Source organism: Oncorhynchus masou, chromosome 24 (assembly GCF_036934945.1).
Source record: "Oncorhynchus masou masou isolate Uvic2021 chromosome 24, UVic_Omas_1.1, whole genome shotgun sequence".
Classification (NCBI taxonomy): domain Eukaryota; kingdom Metazoa; phylum Chordata; class Actinopteri; order Salmoniformes; family Salmonidae; genus Oncorhynchus; species Oncorhynchus masou.
Window position 1 is genome coordinate 73,759,270 of NC_088235.1, and position 25,932 is coordinate 73,785,201.

General features: G+C 44.3%; 1 protein-coding gene across 1 annotated transcript; it reads left to right on the plus strand.

Annotated features, from left to right (window-relative positions):
• The first annotated feature begins 1,857 nt into the window (after positions 1 to 1,857).
• Positions 1,858 to 15,541, plus strand: stil (STIL centriolar assembly protein). Its single transcript, XM_064934816.1, is given in 18 exon segments — positions 1,858 to 2,226; positions 2,526 to 2,611; positions 2,744 to 2,851; positions 3,124 to 3,239; positions 3,436 to 3,623; positions 5,607 to 5,733; positions 5,736 to 5,862; positions 5,971 to 6,054; positions 6,303 to 6,389; positions 8,169 to 8,319; positions 8,912 to 9,021; positions 9,288 to 9,408; positions 9,579 to 10,556; positions 10,663 to 10,792; positions 11,579 to 11,816; positions 12,229 to 12,382; positions 12,665 to 12,984; positions 14,177 to 15,541. Coding segments are annotated over 17 exon segments (3,738 nt in total). The 5' UTR covers positions 1,858 to 2,226; positions 2,526 to 2,600; the 3' UTR covers positions 14,865 to 15,541.
• Positions 15,542 to 25,932: the final 10,391 nt, after the last annotated feature.

The following is a 25,932-nucleotide window of genomic DNA, read 5'->3' on the forward strand; positions in this document are numbered from 1 at the left end:
CATGAATTGGCCCAGGACTATGTCTATACCTCATAAGTACTGTAAGTATGGCCCAAAGACGAATCTCAACCTTGGGATAAAGCCAACATGTGTGTCTGGTGTTTGTTTACACACTGTCTGTCTGAGTACCGGACTGGTAGTGTAATGGCGACTATCTCAGTATTTTTTTAAAGCAACAGTTTATGCCTGTATTTCCTGAGTTGACAGGGTTCTCTGAGTAACGCAAGACTATGAGCTCATTTCTGCCAGTGGGCTGGAGAAATAGTCCAGTTTAGCCAGAGAAAAAGTAGTCAACGGTGTCTGAAGCTGTCATGTTGAAACACTGCTTTTCAGATTGTGGGGGTTTCAAGGAAAAGCGGGAATTGCAGTGCCTTGCAGAGATGATATTAAAAGCCTTGCTAGCCAGACATAACTGTATGCATCTGACAGCCTTAAAATGCCTATGGGAGTAGACAGTCGAGGATGCTCTGATATCGGAGCTTTTCATCAAGACTGAAGAAGTGATTGACCCTGAGCACAGATCTAGGATCCCTTTACATTGTTACAAACCTGACCTCTCAAATCCTTACTTTTTCATTACACATTGATGACAACAGGTGTTCTGGATCCCAACAATCGTCAACTATACTCTTTATACTCACTGAGAAATTTAGGCCAAATTCTAGACAAAAATATCAAAGTGAAATATAAAATAGTTATAAAAAAGGATGAGACAATACATACTGTACATCCAGTTAATAATGTGAAAAAGTGAGAAGTTACCTATTTATGCATTTCTTCAGTGTGCTGATTTCCCTGATGAGATGCAGGTTCAAATCCTCAGGCTCCATGACTGTCTAAATTCCCCAAATATCTCACTAAACAGAATGGGGTACCTCAATCATCTTCACGTGTGAAATTTCTTACGGTACTCCTTCCTGTCCCCCGCTCTCTGTCACACAGTCTCTCTCTGCATATCAACAATTGGTTTGGATTGTTAATCTCCTCTGAACTGAAATGGATTAGGGCAAAATGAATCCATGACGACAAGCCATTGGCTAGACGCTGTTGCAATCACTTCAACCTGGAACCCATTGGTCTCAGCCAGCATGAGTGAATGAGGCATGGACGGACTAGAGATTATTTCTATCAGGGTCAAAATGAGTTCTACTGAGTCAAATGTGTGATGATGTCATGTCAAACCCCTTGCTGATCCCAGCTGATGTTTGGGTGTACAGGGGAGCAGGATTACTTACGGCCAATTCTGTAATAGCCTAAATTCTGTCAGACCAAGCTCTTGTGCAAAGTCAATATTACATTGGTCTTTCCTGAATACCATCATGACAACCTTTTAAGCGGGATGGAGCATCACTGTGCATCTGTGAATGGTGGTCATGTTGGAAAAGCCCTTCTGTGACTGGTACTATCTACAAATTAAAAGCATCCGTGTGAAAGATTTGGTTTGAAAATGATACTGATGTTTGTGGTTGATTTGACGTGGCATAGTAATTTTGTTTGCCTGCCGTGCTTCTGTCAATAACGATGGGATGTCTGTGGCATAGCAAAATGCCTGTGTGTATTACTGTAGAACCTGGTATAATGGCGCCCCCTTGTGTTTTTGTTTTTGTTTAATTCAAATGGCTGTCAGTATCAAAAACGTAGCTCATCGTTGCAAGACTTGATGTACGGTGTAGCATATAGCATTATCGCCATTTCATATTCTTTGCAACCTCAACAAGACTCATGTACTGCATCGCCATTACGATAAAAGGACTGGATGGGCTGAGCGGGTGATATTGTCAGTTCCTCTGATTGGAGCCATGGCAGCCATGAAACGGAGCTTTCTATTGGCTGGATTTCATGCCCCGCCATTGGAACCTGGAAACAGCGCCATAATCAATTACGTTTGATTTATCGCAAAGGACGTTTGTGTTCTGCGTTTAGCTAGCAATGCGGAAAGGGATTCATTCGATGCGACGCAAGGTCGCTGCCAGGTGAAGTAAAAAAAACAAATTAACGAAACAAGACCGAGAAAGTGCGGATTTACCGCGGATATGACTGCTTTGATGTTGTCGTCGAGGAAGTCTTAGTTGAGGGACAGCGGCTTGAAGACAGTTCTCCGAACATTTCAGACAGCCATAACGACTCGGTGGCACGCCAACCCATAAGATCGCTAGTTCGTTAACTGGCTACGTTTGGTGAAGAATATTACTGTATGTGCTATGGTCACAAATTGGACTGACATAGGTAACGGGGTGTTTGAGCTAACGTTAGCTAGGTAGTTACAGCAACGTTAGCTAGCTGTGCCATTTTCTAAACTTGACAGGTGGCTAAAGTCCTTTTAACTATCTAACTGCAGTAGTTAGCTAATGTTACGTTGCCAGCTAGTATTTTGGTGTCAGTGAATTGCTTGAAAATGTGCATGGTGTCATGCACACACATTTAGATTTTACCCGGTGTTTGGCCTTGACATAACGATGTCAAAGTGTTTGTCTCAGAGTCATAGCCAGTTCTTGTTGACAGAACAACGCCTTTCCTGTCCACAGACGAGTGTTCAGGTGAATTTGAAAGGCTTGCCATCTCACGTCTTGGACAATGTTTACAAACCAGATAATCTGAAGATGGCAACAAGGTATGTACATGTTTCCTTTGCATATGTCAAACCTGGTACATTTCTCATTTATTTCCTAATAATGCCAATACAATTACATGTCGCACTGGAAAGTTTGTCTGACAGTAGTTGACATTGTTAACCATACCACAGGTCACCAGAGAATGCGCTTGCTGCCCTCACCTTCCCCAAATCCAAAGTAGCCCTATGGGACCCCACACCTAATGGGGATGTGGTTAGCCTCCACCTCTCCTATTACAGGTAGTCTACTGGGTTCTCTTTGACAGTGACTACTTAGGATGCAGCACAGTAGTACACAGTGGCTTTCTCATCTCCAGCCCATCGTCTGTACTGATTTGAGAAATCTTGGCCGGATGTAAGCAATATGTCAGGCTTGCTGTCATCTGCTTAATTCTCTCCAATCAGTTCAGTTGAAAGAAAGGATACGAGGGAGACTATTGAAACACAACCTGTGATTGTTATTTGGTCATGTTCTGCCTTCACTACTTGAAAACCTGTTTTCTATTGAACAGAAATCCCCGGCTACTTCTTGTGGAGAAAACTCTTCGCTTGGCCCACCGCCATGCTCGACAGAGTAACAAGCCTGAGTTCAGCTGTTACTTGCTGGGGACTATTGCTGTGGATTCTGGTGAGAAGTATTATTTTTTTCATGACAAATATTGAAAAAATGAGAGCGAGAAAAGAGCAAACACGTTTTTAGATGGAAAATAATTATTTTATACTCATGATGATTGCTTGGATATGCTTGCTAAGTAAGTACTCTTTAAGTTTGACTATTTTATATTTAAACTGCCCCTCTGTTCTCTCTCCACTCTTTCTCCAAGATGAAGAGGGTGTGACTTTGACACTGGACCGGTTCGACCCAGGCCGGGGGCAGCCTGGCTCCTCTGGAAAGGTGCCCACTGCCCTGATGCCCGGGGATGTCCTGGTGCCCTGTGTGCTGGACACACAGGGGGTCTCTGCTACAGACACCATGGTTCACTCGGCAGAAGTCTTCCACATCTCTTTTAAGGTAACATGAATATGTTAATGTCTGCACTGAAAGTAAATGTCCTCTTATCACTCATATAACACTGTGCAACTATGTATTGTGTGAATAGTATGATGAAGTTTTATGAGGATGTTATGAAATGAAGGTTATGCTTACCAGAATATGAGCAATAACCATACACTTAAAAACAACTTTAACCTTTATTTAACTAGGCAAGTCAGTTAAGAACAAAATTCTTATTTACAATGACGGCCTAGTGGGTTAACTGCCTTGTTCAGGGGCAGAAGGACAGATTTTTACCTTGTCAGCTCTGGGATTCAATCTAGCAACCTTTCGGTTACTGGCCCAACGCTCTAACCACTTGTTACCGTATTTTCTTACAATGCTATGTTTTCTAACTGGAATTTACATTGGTCCCAACTGTAGGTTAATTTCAACCCACCCTCCTAACCGCCTAACGAGATGGCCCACCTCTTCTGTTGCCTGGATAACAGAAGGAGCATACTCCCTCTATTCCTAAGTTGGCAGTTATTGCAACCTGTCAGCAACAGGTGTTGCTAATTACTGAACCCAGGGCTCCAGACGGTGACCATTTAGTCACGTTTAGCTTTTAATTGGTCAAATTGGTGCAAGCTGCACTTTCTACCTGGTCACCTCAATGAAAACAACCTATTTTTTTGGGCAGATAAAGCCATGTTTTGGTCCAACCGTGAAGTGCATTATTCCACAGATGATCCATTCTATTGAAAAGATACTCCAGTGCAGGGTTATTCAACTTACCCTACGAGGAATAGATGGACAATTTCTGGGATCTTTTATTTCAGCTCATGAAACATGGGCCCAACCCTTTACATGTTGCGTTTTTATATTTTTGTTCAGTGTATTTAAGTTGGTTTCCTCTCTCCTTGCTATTCTTAGACAATTAAAGCAAGAGCTGTTTTCTCATCTCCTAACGCCACTGCTGCCTCTGCCACATTGTTCTCAACACCAATATGCTGGGTAACTTTGCTATTATGCACATAGCAACATGGTCTAGAAAAAAGCGGCATTTCAACAATGTGCTGATGTTTCAGAACTGTGGACAGAGACCAGGATCCAACGCGGGAGAAAGTGCATTTGTTATTAAAATATAATTTTGATTAGTGTTCTTATGTAGTATAACCATGTACAATTTCAGTAGCACATGTTTTAGTGATGGACTGTGCCATCCCCATGTGCGAATCAGACCGGTGTCTTGTACACCATGATTCTAATTGTTTAGCTAAATGCTCGGCTAAAGAAATCTTTGTCGAAAAACAGCATATCGACCAAACAATCGACCAGTCGACTAAATGGGGTCAGCCCTAGTAATTACAACAAGTAGTTTTGCGTCATACCGTGATATATGGCTCATATCAGTATTCAGGGCTCGAACGACCCACGTTAAAATTAGCTAACTAGCTAATGTGTTTTGAGGTCCCACTTCCGCAGCTGGTGAATTGGCATCAATTTAATTAGGCCTCTATTTAATATCTGTGCACATAAAGATGAAGGCAAATTCGCCTCTATTGAACAAAAACCTATATTCTGTAGCCCTATTTTTGACAGTAAAGTACAACAATATTAGCCTAATTGACATGAATTTGGTTGACAATCACTGGATTAGGTTGCATATCAAAATATCTTGAATGGTGCGTTCCTGTTTGGACATTGTATTCAATAAATAAGTTATTACTTCTAGCATCTCAGTAATCTATTACACTTTTTAATAAAGCTTTGTGTATGACTTTATAAGATCACTACTCATTTTCCTATTCTGTGGTGCCACCAAATATATATATTTTTTTTATGCAACCAAATCATGGGCTGGTGCCACCAATATAACTGAAAAGGTTAGTGGCACCAGTGCCGCCAGGGGAAACCTTTAATCCAGTGCCCTGGAACTGCGACCGTGGAATGTGCTCAACTTAAACAGCCCAAAACCATGTCACCATCCTCCCCCCCCCTCCCACCCTACCTGTTCAGATGCTCCAGCACTGCTGCAGCAGCCGGGAGTCCTTGGACCTGTCTAAGCTGCTGGCCCTACGAGCCCACCTCAGCTGCTTCCAACAAGGTGACAGCCTGGGCTTCTGCCTGCGCTGGGCCGCCACCGCCCCGGCAACACGCTGGACGCTGTGCCCGTCCGGCCTGTGCCCATCATCCCCACCGCCTTGGCCAGAAACCTGAGCAGCACGGCCAGCCTCACCCAGCCGCTACACAGCAGCGCCAGCCGCAAACAAGGGTAAGGATTAAGGCCATAACATGGAATAACATATTAAACAAGTCATGCCAATAATTTATTTTTATCGCTGTGTTATTAATTAATGCCTCTGGTCTACATTTTGTTCAGCTTTCTGACCATGGATCAAACCCGGAAACTGCTGCTGCTACTGGAGTCTGACCCGAAGGCCTACACTCTTCCACTGGTCGGAGTGTGAGAATGCCCTCCATTAACATTATATTTTTCGGCCAACATATGTTATTATTTTGGATGTGCGGGCTTGGGGGGACTCCATTCATTGGAGATAATCTGATCCACAAAAGGATTTATCCTTCCTTATAGTACTCAAGCTGTTGGGGGGCGTGTGTGTGTGTGTGTGTGTGTGTGTGTGTGTGTGTGCGCCACCTCATTAGCAGTAGTGTACAGTTTGGTTGATGTGCTTGTGGTGTTGTCTGTGGCAGATGGTTGAGTGGGGTCACCCACATCTACAACCCCCAGGTGTGGGCGTGGTGTCTGAGGTACCTGTTCAGCTCCTCCCTCCATGACAAGTGAGTGGGATGCCCATCTGTTCACATATTGCAAATAGCACCCCGACTGTCATTTCCCACTTGGCTGAAGGTAGTCTGGCTCCATACTCTGTGCTGTAGCCAACTGTTTTATTGTTGTTATCCCAAACATTCAGCAACGAACACAGACGTTGGTTGAAGCACAACTGATGTGGGCCTGCAGGCAAGGCACTTTGTAATAACGTTCATGAATAAGCATGAATAAATTATTTCAAGTGTTTCTAAATTATTATTAATGTTTATGAATTATGGTTTCTATGCTTAAGATGTTTTTTGTTTTTTTTACCAAATCATGAAATATTTTTAGTCCATCGGTGCTTATTCATGAAGGTGAGCTTTAGCTGTACAGTGCAGTCGAAGTTTTCAGACCCCTTGACATTTTCCACATTTTGTTACATTACAGCCTTATTCTAAAATGGATTATATAATTTTCTTTACTCATCAATCTACACACAATTCCCCATAATGACAAATTTATTACAAATAAATAATGGATACCTTATCCAAGGAATTGTCCGTAGAGCTCCGAGACAGGATTGTGTTGAGGCACAAGACTCTTCCTAGAGCTGGCTGCCCGGCAAAATTGAGCAATCGGGAGAGAAGGGCCTTGGTCAGGGAGGTGACCAAGAACACTATAGTCACTCTGAAAGAGCTCCACTGTTCCTCTGTGGAGATGGGAGAACCTTCCAGAAGGACAACCATTTCTGCAGCACTCTACCAATCAGGCCTTTATGGTAGAGTCCAGACGGAAGCCACTCCTCAGTAAAATACACAACAGCCTGCTTGGAGTTTGCCTAAAGGCACCTAAATTACTCTAAGAGAAACCAGATTCTCTGGTCTGATGAAACCAAGATTGATCTCTTTGGCCTGAATGCCAAGCGTCTCAGCTGGAGGAAACCTGACCCCATCCCTATGGTGAAGCATGGTGGCAGCATCATGCTGTGGAGATGTTTTTCAGCGGCAGGGATTGGGAGACTATTCGGGATTGAGGGAAAAGATGAACGGAGTGAACTACAGAAAGATCCTGGATGAAAACCTGCTCCAGAGCGCTCAGGTCCTCCGACTGAGGTGAAGGTTCACTTTCCAACAGGACAACGACCCTAAGCACACAGCCAAGATCACGCAGGAGTGGCTTTGGGACAAGTCTCTGAATGTCCGTCAATGGTCCAGCCAGAGTCCGGACTTGAACCCGATCAAACACCTCTGGAGAGACCTGAAAACAGCTGTGCAGCAATGCTCCCCATCCAACCGAACAGCTTGAGAGGATCTGCAGAGAAGAATGGGAGAAACTCTCCAAATACGAGTGTGCCAAGCTTGTAGTGTCATACCCAAGGAGACTCGAGGCTGTAATCTCTGCCAAAGGGGCTTCAGTAAGGTACTCTGTAAAGGGTCTGAATACTTATGAAATGTGATGTCTGTGTTTTTATACATTTGCAAACAATTCTAAACTTGCTTTTGCTTTGTCGTTATCGGGTATTGTGTGTGTATATTCCCCCCCCCCCATCAATGTAATCCATTTTAGAATAAGGCTGTAATGTAACAAAATGTGGAAAAAGTCAAGGGGTCTGAATACTTTCTGAATGCACTGTACATGTGTAGAATAGGGATTTGTCAGACAGCTCTATTCATGAGATTTCTATCTGCAACGTAACACATTTTCACACCGTTACATCAATCAGTGTTCTTATTGGTTCAGTTGGGCAACCTTCTCGCTTCAGAATGTTTTAATGAACACACCCCTGATTTATTGTTGTGTTCCAGGGTGATGTCTGAGGGCGGTGCGTTCCTTGTGGTGCTGTACTCAGTGACCCACAGGGAGCCGGAGTTCTACCAGGTTCAGCCTTGCTGTGGGCAGCAGCAGGACATGACCTTTCAACTGCTCACCAGCACCGAGTCACTCACTCTCTACCAGGTAGGCACACTTATGCCTGACTCACTCTATCGCTCCAACCTGAACCATGCTCGGACATTTCCCTTTCACATTGAGCTTACCAACATGGTTCTAACAACTATTGTCGATACATAAGGAGGTCGGTGCAGTTCAGCTTGTTTTGGCTCAGCTTTGTAGTATGAAAAGCCCTCTAGTGGCCTTTACCCACTATTACAACAATAGTAATTTATGGGCCTCCTGAGTGGCGCAGCGGTCTAAGGCAATGCTAGAAGCGTTACCACAGACCTGGGATCATTCCTGGGCCGTGCCACAACCGGCCGTGGCAGGAACTCTCATAGGACGGCGCACAATTGGCCCGCCATCGTACGTACGGGTTGGGGGAGGGTTTGGACAGGGGGCCTTTATTTGGCTCATCGCGCCCAAGCGACTCCTTGTGGAGGGCCGGGTGCCTGCAGGCTGTCGCCAGTTGAACGATGGTTCCTCCGACACGTTGGTGCAGCTGGCTTCCGGGTTAAGCTGGCAGGTGTTAAGGATGGCGACTACATAATTTATACAAGGTGAATAATCCACGTCAAAATGAGACTTGAGTTTCTTTTGTTCCTTGTCTGTGCAGAATGTAGAGATGTCCGAGGGCCGTACTCTGAAGTTTGAGCTCAGTGCGGAGACCCAGAACCGTGAGGCTGAGTTCTTCAGGGAACTGGTGTCCCGTGTCTCCTTAACAAGGTATACAAGCTTTTCTCTCAAGCGTCTGCTGTAACAATATTACCTCGACTGGAGCAGTGGATTGGGACTTGATGCCGTCTCAGTGTGTGTGGTGGCTTTTTGTCTGTGTGTTGGGTGACAATCATTAGTCTTTTGTTATTAACTACTAACTAAACTCATGAGAACGATCCTCTAACAGGATTTTATGACTTCACAGGAATTGCTGTGTGTTTGATTAGACAATGGGCTCACCAGTGTTTGACTGTCTGTCCTCTTCTCTCGCTCAGCCCTGCGTCAGTGGCAGCCTCTCCGCAGGACAGGCTGTCAATCAGCGACCATGACTCTGGAGTGGAGGATGAGGACCTCTCCCCCAGGCCCTCCCCAAACCCACACCCTCTCACCCAGCAGGTCAGTTCTCTCTCTCTGTCTCTTGGTGTCTGTCTCCTTATTTTTCTTCCTTTTCCTCTCTTTGGAATGCTGTATCTATGCTGTAACCAGAGGAGGTTGCTCTATTTGTCATTTGAAGCATAGTCTATTTATACTTTAGGGTTTGTAAATGTTATACCTTTTTGTTTCAGACCAAGCAGGTCCACCCCTCTGTGCCGGAGCTCTCTCTAGTGATGGACGGCAGTTTCCTGGATGGAAAGACCATGGGTCGCCCTCATCCTCCCCTCCCAGCTCTGCAGCACAGAGGAAGTGCCCCTCCCTCCCACCAGCTCCACCCCTGGGCTGCCAGACCCCCAGACCAGGGTCCCACCATCCTCGGGGGCCCCCCACCCATTAGAAGGCCCCTGACCCCTGCCATGGCCTCCCAGGGCAAAGGCAGCAGAAGAGCTTCCCTCACCCCCGGGCAGCAGCCACCACCACTCTGGCCCCCCTCCTCCAGCAGGAAATCAGCCCCTCCGCAGTTTGGGAAGAGGTCGTCTGCCTCTACTTCGTCCTCCTCCTCTCCAAAGACTGACTCCTCTCCTAACGGATCAGTCCATCAGGCCAGGCAGTTCCACCAAACCCCAGGTCGCCCCTCTCACAGAGGGGCCTCCCCTGTCGGAAACTCGCCACAACCCATCCCCAGGCACAGCCCTGGTCCCCCCCCAGCCCTCATGCCCGCTCACCAACAGCCCCCAGTCCATCCCAAGCACTTCCACAGCACCCCCAATCCCAACTTGAACCAGCCTTGCGGGTGCTGCTCCTTCCAACAACATGACCATACCCCCTTGTACCACCCCAACCACTGGCAGGGGGCCTCAGGGACCCCGGGTGGGCACTTCTGCGCCAACTCTGAAAGTAACCCCCCCACCTCTCGCCAAACAAACCTTCACTACAGCCCAGCGTGCCTCACCGGTGGCCCCCCCACCACACACCACTTCCCCTCTCAGGGGCCCTGCTCTCCCAGGGGCCGTTTGGAGCTTCAAGCCCCCGCCTGTCAGCACCAGTGTTGCCAGGCCCAGGCAACCCCCTCTCTTTCTCCCCTGGACGGGCCTATGAACCTCCTAGCATCTGACGCCTATAGAATCCTGGTGGACCAAGACCGGCAGCTCAAGTTACTGCAGGCCCAGGTCAGCTTCTCCACAGTGTCATTGGATATCAGACACTGCATCAAATGACACGATCTTAAAGCTTTAGAACAGGTGTTCTCAATCTTTCTTAACCTGTTGATTTCAGATCCAGAAGCTACTTGAGGCCCAAGGGAAAAGGGGGAGCTCATCTCCATCCACTGAGCAGGCAGTCATCCAGACACAGACCTCCCCTGGACAACAGACCAAGAGAAGTGTTAGCATTGCTGTAGGCACAGGTACTAGAGTCATTCATCACTGCTTATACATGGTGGATAGTCATAGTTTGTCTATCTACTGCATTTTTGATCCAATACAACGTCTGTCACTCGTTGTTGTGAGACTGTGTGACGCTCTAGTCTCCAGAAACACTGGAAATCGTATTTCTCACTTATGGTTCATTTTGAGATCTGCTGAGAACATGGCCTTTTCTTTTCTCTCCAAGTCTCCTGAATAGAAAAAGTGAATTTGGACGACCCAGTATCAATACACCTATGATTACTATTTTGTCATATAACTGTTTTGGAGTTTTTTTGTTTGTTTACTATACCATATAGGGTGTGTTTGTAAATTCACTCTGGTGTGCGTCCTGGGCGTTTGTAAATTCAGTGTTGTCAGATTGTCCGTTCGTAAATTCAGTGTTTCGCGTTCGGTGCGCCCACTGGACGCTCTGGCCGAGGAGTAGGGTTGATCCGAGCGTTCCTCACAATGGCACCCAAGCTAACTGGCTAATGTTGGCTAGCTGCTTCCAGACACAAAGGAGAGAAACTCACTCTAACCAGCTCTGCTAGGGCAAGTAAAATGGTTATCTAGAGCGTTAGTGACTAACTGCTGCTGGCAACGATTGAATTGCGCTTTTTTTACCAACATTTACTGACCCCGGTAATATTCAGCCGGTGTTGCGCGCTCGTAAATTCAATATTCTGCCCTCTGGCACACTCGCACTCACACTCAGACGAGAGAGCCAGAGTGAATTTACGAACACACCCTTAGTCAACTAACTTCATCTCTTCCCTCCTCTTCAGGTGCCAGTCTGTTCTGGGGCGTCCCAGTCGATGCCCCCGCTCGCGATGACGAGGAGTGCCCACTGCCAGAGTGGCACAAAGGGCCTGGTGCTCCTGATGGCAGCAGGGCCTCCTCTAGTCGGAGCTCTGGCAGTGCCAACCTTACCCACAGCAGGCACATAGGTGGCTCGGAAGAAGAGAGCGGGGTCCGGGGGCGACGGGTGCCAGGCTCACCAGCCAATCAGTCAACGCACCAGAGGTAAGCAAACGGTTGGCTGCATTTCAAACTGAGCGCTTTTTTTCTTCTTTTTTTTAACATTGGCCCAGCCCTCAATTTGAATTGACTGGAAGAATGCAAGTAATGGTCGTAGTTCACCACCAAGAACTCTGAAAGAGGAGTTGACACAATTTTACTCCCTTCATTTCACAAGAATGAGGCTTTAATGATTGAAAGGAATAGAGAGTTTCAATCTGAAACCCAGCCACGAACAACATGGGCGATGTGAAAATATCCACGATAGGGTGAGCCCTCACAACTGGCATCAGACGTGTGATCCCACCAACTGTGACGGCTCACCACCTGAACACTAGTGCCACCTTGTGGCCATTTCAGTGAATTTAATTTTTAGTGGAGTATGAACCGCATTGTGTTTATTGTGCATTTCCTGCAGGACTCAGTCAGCATTTGGAGACTGTTCTTTCCAGAGTCCAGTGTTGGGGGAGAGTGCCAGCATGTACTACCAGTCCCAGTCTCCACAGAGAGACGACACCAAGAGTGAGGAGTCCAGGGCGATGGACGATCAGCGGTTTTATCAGGATCTACTGGTAAGAGTCATCTTTATAGGCTCTTTCTCCATGAAACGCTTATGAGCACGGCCCCAAGTGATTAGTCTGTGTTTGTATTTGCACCGGCTTTCATTCTGGTTTGCTTTATTTTGGGGCAATGTTTCAACAGAATCCAGTATTGCAGTGAAACGCTTAATCCAACATGTTATGTGGCCAGCCTCCATCCTGTGAGATCACTTTTTTGACTATCTGTCGCTTGGAATGAAACGTACGAGAAGCGCTTTTACCAATAAAGATCTGACGTTCTTCATCCTTCCACAGGGCCAAGTGAACAGCCGCCTCCAGGGATCAGTGAACGAGGAGGTCGACGAGGAAGAAGACCAAAGGACCTCGTACCCACGGCGGGAGAGCCACAGCTTGTCCCCTAGACAAGTGTCCCACTGTCAGTCCCAGCAGTCGTCCCCTAGCCCTGTTCCCGTCAGCTCCCGGAGGCCGGAGCCCAAAGGAGGGGAGCAGCCAAAAGGAAGGGACCAGGTGCTGCACGCCACGCTGCGCCAGCTGCAGCAGCTCGGGGTCAACGTGGACCTGGACTCTGCTGACCCCGGGGGCAAGGCCAGGCGCAGCTCTGTCGAGAGTGCCAGGTATGTTTGCCTTGACGTTTCAGGTTTACTTGACTATCTTTGCACATCGGTCATAGATGTAGTAGTCTTATGGTGTAACAATAGTGCCACCTAGCAGTAGGACTGGGAAGGAAGTTTCAGACACGGAACATGGACCTGTTATTATCAGTGGTGTAAAGTACTTAAGTAAAAATACTTTCAAATACAACTTAAGTTGTTTTTTGGTGTATATGTACTTTGGTGTATATATGTTTTGGCAATTTTTACTTTACTAATTATTTATTTTATTTAACTAGGCCAGTTAAGAACATTCTTATTTACAATGATGACCTGCCAAAAGGCCTCCTGCGGGGACGGGAGCTGGGATTAAATATGAATAAAGTATAGGACACAACAGACTCCACAACACTACATAGAGACAGACGACAACATGGCAAGGCAGCAGAATATGACAACACAGCATGGTAGCAACGCATGGCTGCAGCACAACGTGGTACAAACATTATTGGGCACAGACAACGGCACAAAGGCAAAGACGGTAGAGAAAACAATACATCACACAAAGTAGCCACAACTGTCAGTAAGAGTGTCCATGATTGAGTCTTTGAATGAAGATTGAGATAAAACTGTCCAGTTTGCATTCCTAAAGAAAATAATAGATTTTTTTTTTACGCTACACTGTTACATTTTGAACGCTTGGCAGGACAGGAAAATGGTTTTCAATTATTGAGAGAATCCCTGGCGGCTCACTAAACACCTGCTTCGTTTGTGAATTATGTCTGAGTGTGCTCCTGGCTTTCTGTAAAGAAAAAAAATGTTAAACAAGAAAATGGCCCCATCTGGTTTGCCTAATGTAAGGAATTTGAATTTTTTTTAAAACTTTTGATAATTATATTTTAGCAATTACATTTACTTTTGATACTTAAGTATATTTACAACTAAGTACTTCAACTTTCACTCAAGTAGTATTTTACTGGGTGACTTTTACTTGTCATTTTCTATTTAGTTATCTTTTACTCAAGTATGACAATTGGGTACTTTTTCCATCCTTGATTATGGTTACAGCCATTCTAACATTACAATAGGGGCTATTACAATGGCCGATTCTCCTACTTTCTGGCTCATTCTCATGTAAGTTCGACATCATTCCCTTATGCAGAAGGTGTTCCTGTAGCTTTGATTGTAAATGCAGCTCCCGTTTCCTTCTCCCCAGTACCCTGGCCGGCATCAACCCGGAGGCGGTCATCAGCAGGCTGACCCTCCCAGAGTCGACCGCGACCAGCATGTGGGGCGGCAGCGTGGATCTCAGCCTGGAGGCCAACGCCATCGCCCTCCGATACCTGAGCGACCAGCAGCTCTCCAGACTCTCTGTAGGGGGAGGGCAACAGCCCCCCAAGGCCCTTCCCAGGCTCAGCCCCTGCACACTGCTCTCAGAGAACCCCCCAACGGAGAAGAGCGCCATGGGACTGAGCAGTATTCTGTCTCCGAATAACATGTCCTTTGCCACCCGCAAGTACATGAAGAGGTACGGGCTGATAGAGGAGGGGAGCGGGAGTGAGGAGGAGCAATCGGAGATGGGATACACTGTACAGTTCCATGTTCAACAGGAACAAGAAGGGCAAAGAGTGAGGGTTCTGAAGAACATCACCAACGAGTTGCCCCACTCCGACCCTGTCAACCCCCAGGCGCTGCATGCAGACTCTCAAAGTCAGCTACTCAGAGACTTGCGTCCTAAAATGCAGCTTTTGGCCCGCGGCGCCAAACACAGTCTGGAGAAAGAGAATGGCGCCAAATGGCGGCCATCTTTAGGAGAAATGCAGAGGGAGTGTCCTCAACCAGAAGGGTCAATGGGAAATTTCTTGGACCTAAGTAGACTTCGACAGCTGCCGAAACTCTTCTAAAGGACTACGGCAACTAATGTAAAGGGAACTCAAAATGACAAATGAAATGTATTGTCGAAATCCATTGGGATTTGTCAGTTTCCTTAGTAAGAGGTTTTTTAATGCTTCCATACATTTTTGTTTACACATTTCGCCTCTATTTTAATCTTCATGGTGCTCATTGTAATGGATACATTTGTTTGACCACTGATGTACAGAGACTGTTAGCAAATCACGACAGTGCTCTTGGTCTTATGAGCAAAATTCTTGTCTTCTACTACCACTTGGGTGTAGTGTTATGATTTAGCTCTTCAATGGTGGCAGCCAGGTCATTTTCTCTATTTTAATATAAAGGGCTTTTGATTTTCAACATGCAATGGATGCCAATTGTTTGAACCATTTGTTAAAGCTATTTAATTTACGTTTTGGCCGTTTATTGATAACCACTATACCCAATCTCCTGGTAATTGATGTGTACCTATTTATTTAGTCAATGTTGGGCTTTTTTTTAAGTCTGATTACATGGTGAAACAGACATTCATGCCAAATTTTTTTTTTTTTCCTTTTTTATGTTGTAAATATCTAAGTTTCCTTCATGCTATGTTGTTTTTCTTGTGTTTGTACATGAAATGCCTTCAGCATTATTTCAAGTGTCTCAACTTGAACTTTCTATTTAAAATTGCCTCAATAAATATGTACCTGATTCATATAAGTTTTCTATTTTTTCTACAGATGGGTTTTTCTTTTGTGAATTTACATTTTAGTGTTCTATTTAGTTAGCCCTCTTCTATCCCTGAAGTCATTTCACACCCCTCTGACAGACTTCCCACTGTTAACCTCGCCTCACCGCTCTTCAAAAAAATCTGCCTTGTCACACACATCAGGCATATCTAGAATAAACAGACAAATACTAGTGATTTCAATTGTGAAATGTTGCTAATCTGTGCTAGAGCTGGGCTCTGGAAAATGGAAAATGTGGTTAATGACATGCAAACAGCATGTCGGCACAGAGTGAGAGTATAGCTCAGATATAGTCATCCTATACCTGCACCTGTCACATTTCTTTCTCCACGTCTGCTTACCAGATCTACGTTTTGCTCTTTTTGTAATGCATGTTGGAGGGATTGAAGAAGAGAAGGAATGCAAGAATAGTCTTTTAATGTATTCACACACTTATGAATCGTAAGATGAAGATAATTGTTCACCTAACAGGATAGTCTTTCATGTGTGGTTTCACCAGTTGTCATCGTTCTGCAGCCAGGTGCCCTCGTCTAGCACAATGCCGTTCGTCCCGCTAATTTCCCACTTGGCCTTATAGCGCTGGTCCCCTGCGCCCTCACCGAGGTCCCACACCTCCATAAACAGCATCTCCTCAGGCACCTCCATGAGATCAGAGGTCAGGCCCAGTTTCTGGAGGTCAAAGAATATCGGTGTGGTGGTGGAGTCCAGATACTGGCTCAGGGCGGGGCTGAGGTGATTGGCTGGTGACGTTGGATGAGGCTGGTGTTGCACACTGCTGCCCCACAGGCCTGTCAGGTTTTTCACAACCTCCAGACAATGAGGTTCTTCCGCTCTATAGGATACACACAACATAACACCCTGTTCCTGGTTTGGTTCCAAACTATGTGCTGTAGCTAACTCTTCTGTCATTGTACAGTATGGGACCTTCTAGTCATCAAGGGAAATCAGAACTATTGAATTCTGTTGGGTCATTAAATGAAAAGATCATACAAGTACCATAATGCAGTATTAGCTGTAATGATATTTACCTAATGTCTGAAGTGTTCCAGGCATCTCCCATGGACTGACCAGGCTGGAGCAGAGCGAGATCTCCAAAGCTCTCGGTCATGGTTGTTTTTTGCTCCAGGGGTGGTGGGGGCAGGAGGTTTGGAGGGAAGTATGGCCAATGATCAGCTGTGCAATCTAGCAATGGACCAGACTGGAGAATAAGTGGGTTCTCCTTTTGCGGAGAATGGTTGGTTGGGTAAAAAGGCTGGGCCTTACAGTCCTCAACAGAAAGGTGACCAGGTGACTCTTTGTTCAAGGTATTATTTGAGATCTTGCTGCTTGTTGATGTTGGAGTGTCATTTTTCAATGTTTCAGGCGCTTCCTTCTTTGTTGTGCCAGATCGTTTGCATGATCCATTGACTGAAGTGTTTTTCCCAAGGTCTGTCAATTCAATAAATTCAGTCTCTTTGTTCTTTTGTTGTTTTCTTCCATTTCTTGTCCTGGTTTTGGTCTCGTTGGTGCTACAGCAGCACACAAAGCAAAAAAAACACCAACCTCGAAACCATTTTTTAATTGCCTTCTTCATTTTCAAAAAGGATAATGAGAATTTTACATTAAAAAATGTAGAATTGGAGCTAACAAACAGGTTTGCACGGTAACGATAAACATTCCAAAGCATTTAACCTTTGTGACATCGATATGATAAGAATTAGAATTATATGTTGACTTTAAGTTCTAATCAAAGAATTCTCTTGCAGTTTTGTTTGAATATTGTACCACTGAATTCAGACCCCAAAGGTGATACCCCACATCTGATGTTGAGACATAATCAACATCACTAGGGCACCCCTCGTTTAATGGTATTAAAGAATTGTAAATTAATCATTTGATTAATTTGTTCAGCTTTTTGTTCAGCTTTTTGGTCTCTGGATATGCCTCTAATATTCTCAACTCTGGGACACTTTAAAAAAAATGTAATTTGTCAGCATATTGTGGAAATACAGAAAATACATTGGATTTAAAAAAAAACATCAACTGGTACTGTTTTCATCTCATTTCAACCAGCTTTGTAAAACTTTGAAGTTAGGATAAAACTTAACTTAATTACATTGATTTAACCTGACTAACATGCAGTGGTGTAAATTACTTAAGAAAATGTACCTTAAAGTACTACTTAAATATCTTTTTGGGGTATCTGTACTTTACTTTACTATTTATATTTTTGACAACTTTTACTTCGCTACATTCCTAAAAAAAAAAAAAATATATACTTTTTACCCCATACATTTTAACTAGCACCCAAAAGTACTCGTTACATTTTGAATGCTTAGCAGAACACACTTATCGAGACAACACATGGTCATCCCTTCTGCCTCTGATCTGGCGAACTCACTGAACACAAATGTATCTTTTGTAAATGATGTCTGAGTGTTGGAGTGCGCCCCTGGCTATTGATACATTTTAAAAACAAGAAAATGGTGCCGCCTGCTTTGCTTAATAGAAGGAATTTTAAATGATTCATACTTTTACTATGATACTTAAGTTTATTTTAGCAATTACATTTACTTTTGATACTTAAGTACATTTTGAACCAAATACTTTTAGACTTTTATTCAAGTAGTATTTTACTGGGTGACTTTTACTTGAGTAACTTTCTATTAAGGTATCTATACTTTTACTCAAGTATGACAATTGGGTACTTTTTCCATCACTGCTCACAGGTTGTTACATCAATCAAATTTCAACATAATCAACTATGTATATGTTGAAATTCCAAATATAATTGTGGGAAACATCCCCACAACATGATGTTGCCATTCACTGTGCTTCACCGTAGGAATGGTGCCAGGTTTCCTCCAGACATGACACGACATTCAGGCAAAAGAGTTCAGACTTGGTTTCATCAGACCTGATAATCTCTATGGCCTGGTTTTTGCGCTGATATGCACTGTCAACTGTGGGACCTTATATAGAAGTGTGTGCCTTTCTAAAACATGTCCAATCAATTGAATCTACCACAGCTGGACTCCAATTCAAGTTGTAGAAACATCTCAAGGATTATCAATGGAAATAGGCTGCACCTGGACTCAATTTTGAGTCTCATAGCAATGGTTCCAAATACTTATGTAGATAAGGTATTCTTGTTTTTTATTTGTAATACATTTGAAACATTTCTAAAATCCTGCTTTCGCTTTGTCATTATGTGGTATTGTGTGGCTGTAACGTAACAAAATGTGGGAAAACACTAAGGGTCTGAATACTTTTCTAAGCCACGGTACATACATATATACATATATATATATATATATATACATATATACATATATATATATATATATATATATATATATATATATATATATATATATATATATATATATATATATACACATATATATACTTCAGCCATAACAAGTCTACCATCCAGATGCCTACATCTGGAAACAAGCTGTGCTTCATTCAGCTGAGCTGTCATGTCAACATTTAGACATTAATCAACTTCCATACTCATTTGGGTAGACTACCGAAACATTGCCAAGTTGAAAGTAACTCCTCTAACTGTTCTTGTACAAGCTGTATGTGAAAGTAAATTCAAAGTAAGGTTGGGTTTATGTAGGCAACATTGACATCTGATTTGCCCAAAGGACACCATCATTTCAACATGATGCATGGTTGATTGGATCTTTGGTAGTTTAGAAGTAGTTACCACTAGCCATATAATTAGGATGCCAAATTAATTTAGTTAATAATTAACTTTAAAGTATGGATATATGTTATTCATAAAATTGAGTATACATACTACGGTACGGGCTGATAGAGGAGGGGAGCGGGAGTGAGGAGGAGCAATCGGAGATGGGATACACTGTACAGTTCCATGTTCAACAGGAACAAGAAGGGCAAAGAGTGAGGGTTCTGAAGAACATCACCAACGAGTTGCCCCACTCCGACCCTGTCAACCCCCAGGCGCTGCATGCAGACTCTCAAAGTCAGCTACTCAGAGACTTGCGTCCTAAAATGCAGCTTTTGGCCCGCGGCGCCAAACACAGTCTGGAGAAAGAGAATGGCGCCAAATGGCGGCCATCTTTAGGAGAAATGCAGAGGGAGTGTCCTCAACCAGAAGGGTCGATGGGAAATTTCTTGGACCTAAGTAGACTTCGACAGCTGCCGAAACTCTTCTAAAGGACTACGGCAACTAATGTAAAGGGAACTCAAAATGACAAATGAAATGTATTGTCGAAATCCATTGGGATTTGTCAGTTTCCTTAGTAAGAGGTTTTTTAATGCTTCCATACATTTTTGTTTACACATTTCGCCTCTATTTTAATCTCATGGTGCTCATTGTAATGGATACATTTGTTTGTGACCACTGATGTACAGAGACTGTTAGCAAATCATGACAGTGCTCTTGGTCTTATGAGCAAAATTCTTGTCTTCTACTACCACTTGGGTGTAGTGTTATGATTTAGCTCTTCAATGGTGGCAGCCAGGTCATTTTCTCTATTTTAATATAAAGGGCTTTTGATTTTCAACATGCACTGGATGCCAATTGTTTGAACCATTTGTTAAAGCTATTTAATTTACGTTTTGGCCGTTTATTGATAACCACTATACCCAATCTCCTGGTAATTGATGTGTACCTATTTATTTAGTCAATGTTGGGCTTTTTTTTAAGTCTGATTACATGGTGAAACAGACATTCATGCCAATTTTTTTTTTTTTCCTTTTTTATGTTGTAAATATCTAAGTTTCCTTCATGCTATGTTGTTTTTCTTGTGTTTGTACATGAAATGCCTTCAGCATTATTTCAAGTGTCTCAACTTGAACTTTCTATTTAAAATTGCCTCAATAAATATGTACCTGATTCATATAAGTTTTCTATTTTTTTTTTTCTACAGATGGGTTTTTCTTTTGTGAATTTACATTTTAGTGTTCTATTTAGTTAGCCCTCTACTGTCCTTCCCCAACCCAGACTTCTATCCCTGAAGTCATTTCACACCCCTCTGACATAGACTTCCCACTGTTAACCTCGCCTCACCGCTCTTCAGAAAAATCTGCCTTGTCACACATCAGGCATATCTAGAATAAACAGACAAATACTAGTGATTTCAATTGTGAAATGTTGCTAATCTGTGCTAGAGCTGGGCTCTGGAAAATGGAAAATGTGGTTCATCACATGCAAACAGCATGTTGGCACAGAGTGAGAGTATAGCTCAGATATAGTCATCCTATACCTGCACCTGTCACATTTCTTTCTCCACGTCTGCTTACCAGATCTATGTTTTGCTCTTCCTTTTTGTAATGCATGTTGGAGGGATTGAAGAGAAGGAATGCAAGAATAGTCTTTTAATGTATTCACACACTTATGAATCGTAAGATGAAGATAATTGTTCACCCAACAGGATAGTCTTTCATGTGTGGTTTCACCAGTTGTCATCGTTCTGCAGCCAGGTGCCCTCGTCTAGCACAATGCCGTTCGTCCCGCTAATTTCCCACTTGGCCTTATAGCGCTGGTCCCCTGCGCCCTCACCGAGGTCCCACACCTCCATAAACAGCATCTCCTCAGGCACCTCCATGAGATCAGAGGTCAGGCCCAGTTTCTGGAGGTCAAAGAATATCGGTGTGGTGGTGGAGTCCAGATACTGGCTCAGGGCGGGGCTGAGGTGATTGGCTGGTGACGTTGGATGAGGCTGGTGTTGCACACTGCTGCCCCACAGGCCTGTCAGGTTTTTCACAACCTCCAGACAATGAGGTTCTTCCGCTCTATAGGATACACACAACATAACACCCTGTTCCTGGTTTGGTTCCAAACTATGTGCTGTAGCTAACTCTTCTGTCATTGTACAGTATGGGACCTTCTAGTCAACAAGGAAATCAGAACTATTGAATTCTGTTGGGTCATTAAATGAAAAGATCATACAAGTACCATAATGCAGTATTAGCTGTAATGATATTTACCTAATGTCTGAAGTGTTCCAGGCATCTCCCATGGACTGACCAGGCTGGAGCAGAGCGAGATCTCCAAAGCTCTCGGTCATGGTTGTTTTTTGCTCCAGGGGTGGTGGGGGCAGGAGGTTTGGAGGAAGTATGGCCAATGATCAGCTGTGCAATCTAGCAATGGACCAGACTGGAGAATAAGTGGGTTCTCCTTTTGCGGAGAATGGTTGGTTGGGTAAAAAGGCTGGGCCTTACAGTCCTCAACAGAAAGGTGACCAGGTGACTCTTTGTTCAAGGTATTATTTGAGATCTTGCTGCTTGTTGATGTTGGAGTGTCATTTTTCAATGTTTCATGCGCTTCCTTCTTTGTTGTGCCAGATCGTTTGCATGATCCATTGACTGAAGTGTTTTTCCCAAGGTCTGTCAATTCAATAAATTCAGTCTCTTTGTTCTTTTGTTGTTTTCTTCCATTTCTTGTCCTGGTTTTGGTCTCGTTGGTGCTACAGCAGCACACAAAGCAAAAAAACACCAACCTCGAAACCATTTTTTAATTGCCTTCTTCATTTTCAAAAAGGATAATGAGAATTTTACATTAAAAAATGTAGAATTGGAGCTAACAAACAGGTTTGCACGGTAACGATAAACATTCCAAAGCATTTAACCTTTGTGACATCGATATGATAAGAATTAGAATTATATGTTGACTTTAAGTTCTAATCAAAGAATTCTCTTGCAGTTTTGTTTGAATATTGTACCACTGAATTCAGACCCCAAAGGTGATACCCCACATCTGATGTTGAGGCATAATTGACATCATGACATAATCAACATCACTAGGGCACCCCTCGCTTAATGGTATTAAAGAATTGTAAATTAATCATTTGATTAATTTGTTCAGCTTTTTGTTCAGCCTTTTGGTCTCTGGATATGCCTCTAATATTCTCAACTCCGGGACACTTTAAAAAAGATGTAATTTGTCAGCATATTGTGGAAATACAGAAAATACATTGGATTTAAAAAAAAAACATCAACCGGTACTGTTTATCTCATTTCAACCAGCTTTGTAAAACTTTGAAGTTAGGATAAAACTTAACTTAATTACATTGATTTAACCTGACTAACATGCAGTGGTGTAAATTACTTAAGAAAATGTACCTTAAAGTACTACTTAAATATATTTTTGGGGTATCTGTACTTTACTTTACTATTTATATTTTTGACAACTTTTACTTCGCTACATTCCTAAAAAAAAAAAATAATATACTTTTTACTCCATACATTTTAACTGGCACCCAAAAGTACTCGTTACATTTTGAATGCTTAGCAGAACAGGAAAAGAGTCCAATTCACACACTTATCGAGACAACACATGGTCATCCCTTCTGCCTCTGATCTGGCGAACTCACTGAACACAAATGTATCTTTTGTAAATTATGTCTGAGTGTTGGAGTGCGCCCCTGGCTATTGATACATTTTAAAAACAAGAAAATGGTGCCGCCTGCTTTGCTTAATAGAAGGAATTTTAAATGATTCATACTTTTACTATGATACTTAAGTTTATTTTAGCAATTACATTTACTTTTGATACTTAAGTACATTTTGAACCAAATACTTTTAGACTTTTATTCAAGTAGTATTTTACTGGGTGACTTTTACTTGAGTAACTTTCTATTAAGGTATCTATACTTTTACTCAAGTATGACAATTGGGTACTTTTTCCATCACTGCTCACAGGTTGTTACATCAATCAAATTTCAACATAATCAACTATGTATATGTTGAAATTCCAAATATAATTGTGGGAAACATCCCCACAACATGATGTTGCCATTCACTGTGCTTCACCGTAGGAATGGTGCCAGGTTTCCTCCAGACATGACACGACATTCAGGCAAAAGAGTTCAGACTTGGTTTCATCAGACCTGATTGTTATGTACTTGAGTGAAGACCCAAAAGCGGTTTTAACAGAAAACAGAGTTCTTTAATGAAAAACAGGAATGGCATAAATCCTCTTCCAACGTAGTCAATGGAACAAAAAGAACGTTAGTATAATGCAGGATGCACCTGCCAGGCAGACTCCGACAGGATAGGACAAGGTGGAAGCAAACGCGACGACAGCTTGCTTCTGGCATCAAAAACACAAACAAGAATCAGACACTGAAAGTAGCAGGAACAGAGAGAGAAATAGAGACCTAATCAGAGGGGAAGAGAGAACAGGTGGGAAAGAGTGAATGAGCTAGTTAGGGGAGATGTAGAACAGCTGAAGAAAGAGAGACAGAGAAGGTAACCTAAAAAGACCAGCAGAGAGAGACAGAGTGAAGAGAAAGGACAGGAACAGACATAACAAGACATGACAGTACCCCCCCACTCACCGAGCGCCTCCTGGCGCACTCGAGGAGGAAACCTGGCGGCAACGGAGGAAATCATCGATCAGCGAACGGTCCAGCACGTCCCGAGAGGGAACCCAACTCCTCTCCTCAGGACCGTACCCCTCCCAATCCACTAGGTACTGATGACCACGGCCCCGAGGGCGCATGTCCAAAATCTTACGGACCCTGTAGATGGGTGCGCCCTCGACAAGGATGGGGGGGGAGGGACGAGCGGGGCGCGAAGAACGGGCTTAACACAGGAGACATGGAAGACCGGGTGAACGCGACGAAGATAGCGCGGGAGAAGAAGTCGCACTGCGACAGGATTAATGACCTGAGAAATACGGAACGGACCAATGAACCGCGGGGCCAACTTGCGAGAAGCTGTCTTAAGGGAAGGTTCTGAGTGGAGAGCCATACTCTCTGACCGCAACAATATCTAGGACTCTTGGTCCTACGCTTATTAGCGGCCCTCACAGTCTGCGCCCTATTACGGCAAAGTGCCGACCTGACCCCCCTTCCAGGTGCGCTCGCAACGCTGGACAAAAGCCTGAGCGGAGGGACGCTGGACTCGGCGAGCTGAGATGAGAACAGCGGAGGCTGGTACCCGAGGCTACTCTGAAAAGGAGATAGACCGGTAGCAGACGAGGGGAAGCGAGTTGTGGGCGTACTCTGCCCAGGGAGCTGTTCTGACCAAGACGCAGGGTTACGAAAAGAAAGACTGCGTAAAATGCGACCAACAGTCTGATTGGCCCGTTCGGCTTGACCGTTAGACTGGGGATGAAAGCCGGACGAGAGACTGACGGAAGCCCCAATCAAACGGCAAAACTCCCTCCAAAATTGAGACGTGAACTGCGGGCCTCTGTCGGAAACGACGTCAGACGGAAGGCCATGAATTCGGAAAACATTCTCGATAATGATCTGAGCCGTCTCCTTAGCAGAAGGGAGCTTAGCGAGAGGAATGAAATGAGCCGCCTTAGAGAATCTATCGACAACCGTAAGAATAACTGTCTTCCCCGCTGATGAAGGCAGTCCGGTGATAAAATCTAAAGCGATGTGAGACCACGGTCGAGAGGGAATGGGAAGCGGTCTGAGACGGCCGGCAGGAGGAGAGTTCCCAGATTTAGTCTGCGCGCAGACCGAACAAGCGGCGACAAATCGACGCGCGTCACGTTCCCGAGTGGGCCACCAGAAACGCTGGCGAATGGAAGCGAGCGTACCCCGAACGCCGGGGTGGCCGGCTAACTTGGCAGAGTGGGCCCACTGAAGAACGGCCGGACGAGTAGGAACGGGAACGAACAGAAGGTTCCTAGGACAAGCTCGCGGCGACGGAGTGTGAGCGAGTGCTTGCTTTACCTGCCTCTCAATTCCCCAGACAGTCAACCCGACAACACGCCCGTCAGGGAGAATCCCCTCGGGGTCGGTGGAGACCTCAGAAGAACTGAAGAGACGAGATAAAGCATCAGGCTTGGTGTTTTTGAGCCCGGACGATAAGAAATAACAAACTCGAAACGAGCGAAAAACAGAGCCCAACGAGCCTGACGCGCATTAAGTCGTTTGGCTGAACGGATGTACTCAAGGTTCCTATGGTCAGTCCAAACGACAAAAGGAACGGTCGCCCCCAACCACTGTCGCCATTCGCCTAGGGCTAAGCGGATGGCGAGCAGTTCGCGATTACCAACATCATAGTTACGTTCTGACGGCGATAAGCGATGAGAGAAAAACGCGCAAGGATGGACCTTGCCGTCAGAGAGAGCGCTGAGAAAGAATGGCTCCCACGCCCACCTCTGACGCGTCAACCTCAACAACAAACTGACTAGAGATGTCAGGTGTAACAAGAATAGGTGCGGATGTAAAACGATTCTTAAGAAGATCAAAAGCTCCCTGGGCGGAAACGGACCACTTAAAGCACGTCTTAACAGAAGTAAGGGCTGTGAGGGAGCTGCCACCTGACCGAAATTACGGATGAAACGACGATAGAAATTAGCGAAGCCCAGAAAGCGCTGCAGCTCGACGCGTGACTTAGGAACGGGCCAATCAATGACAGCCTGGACCTT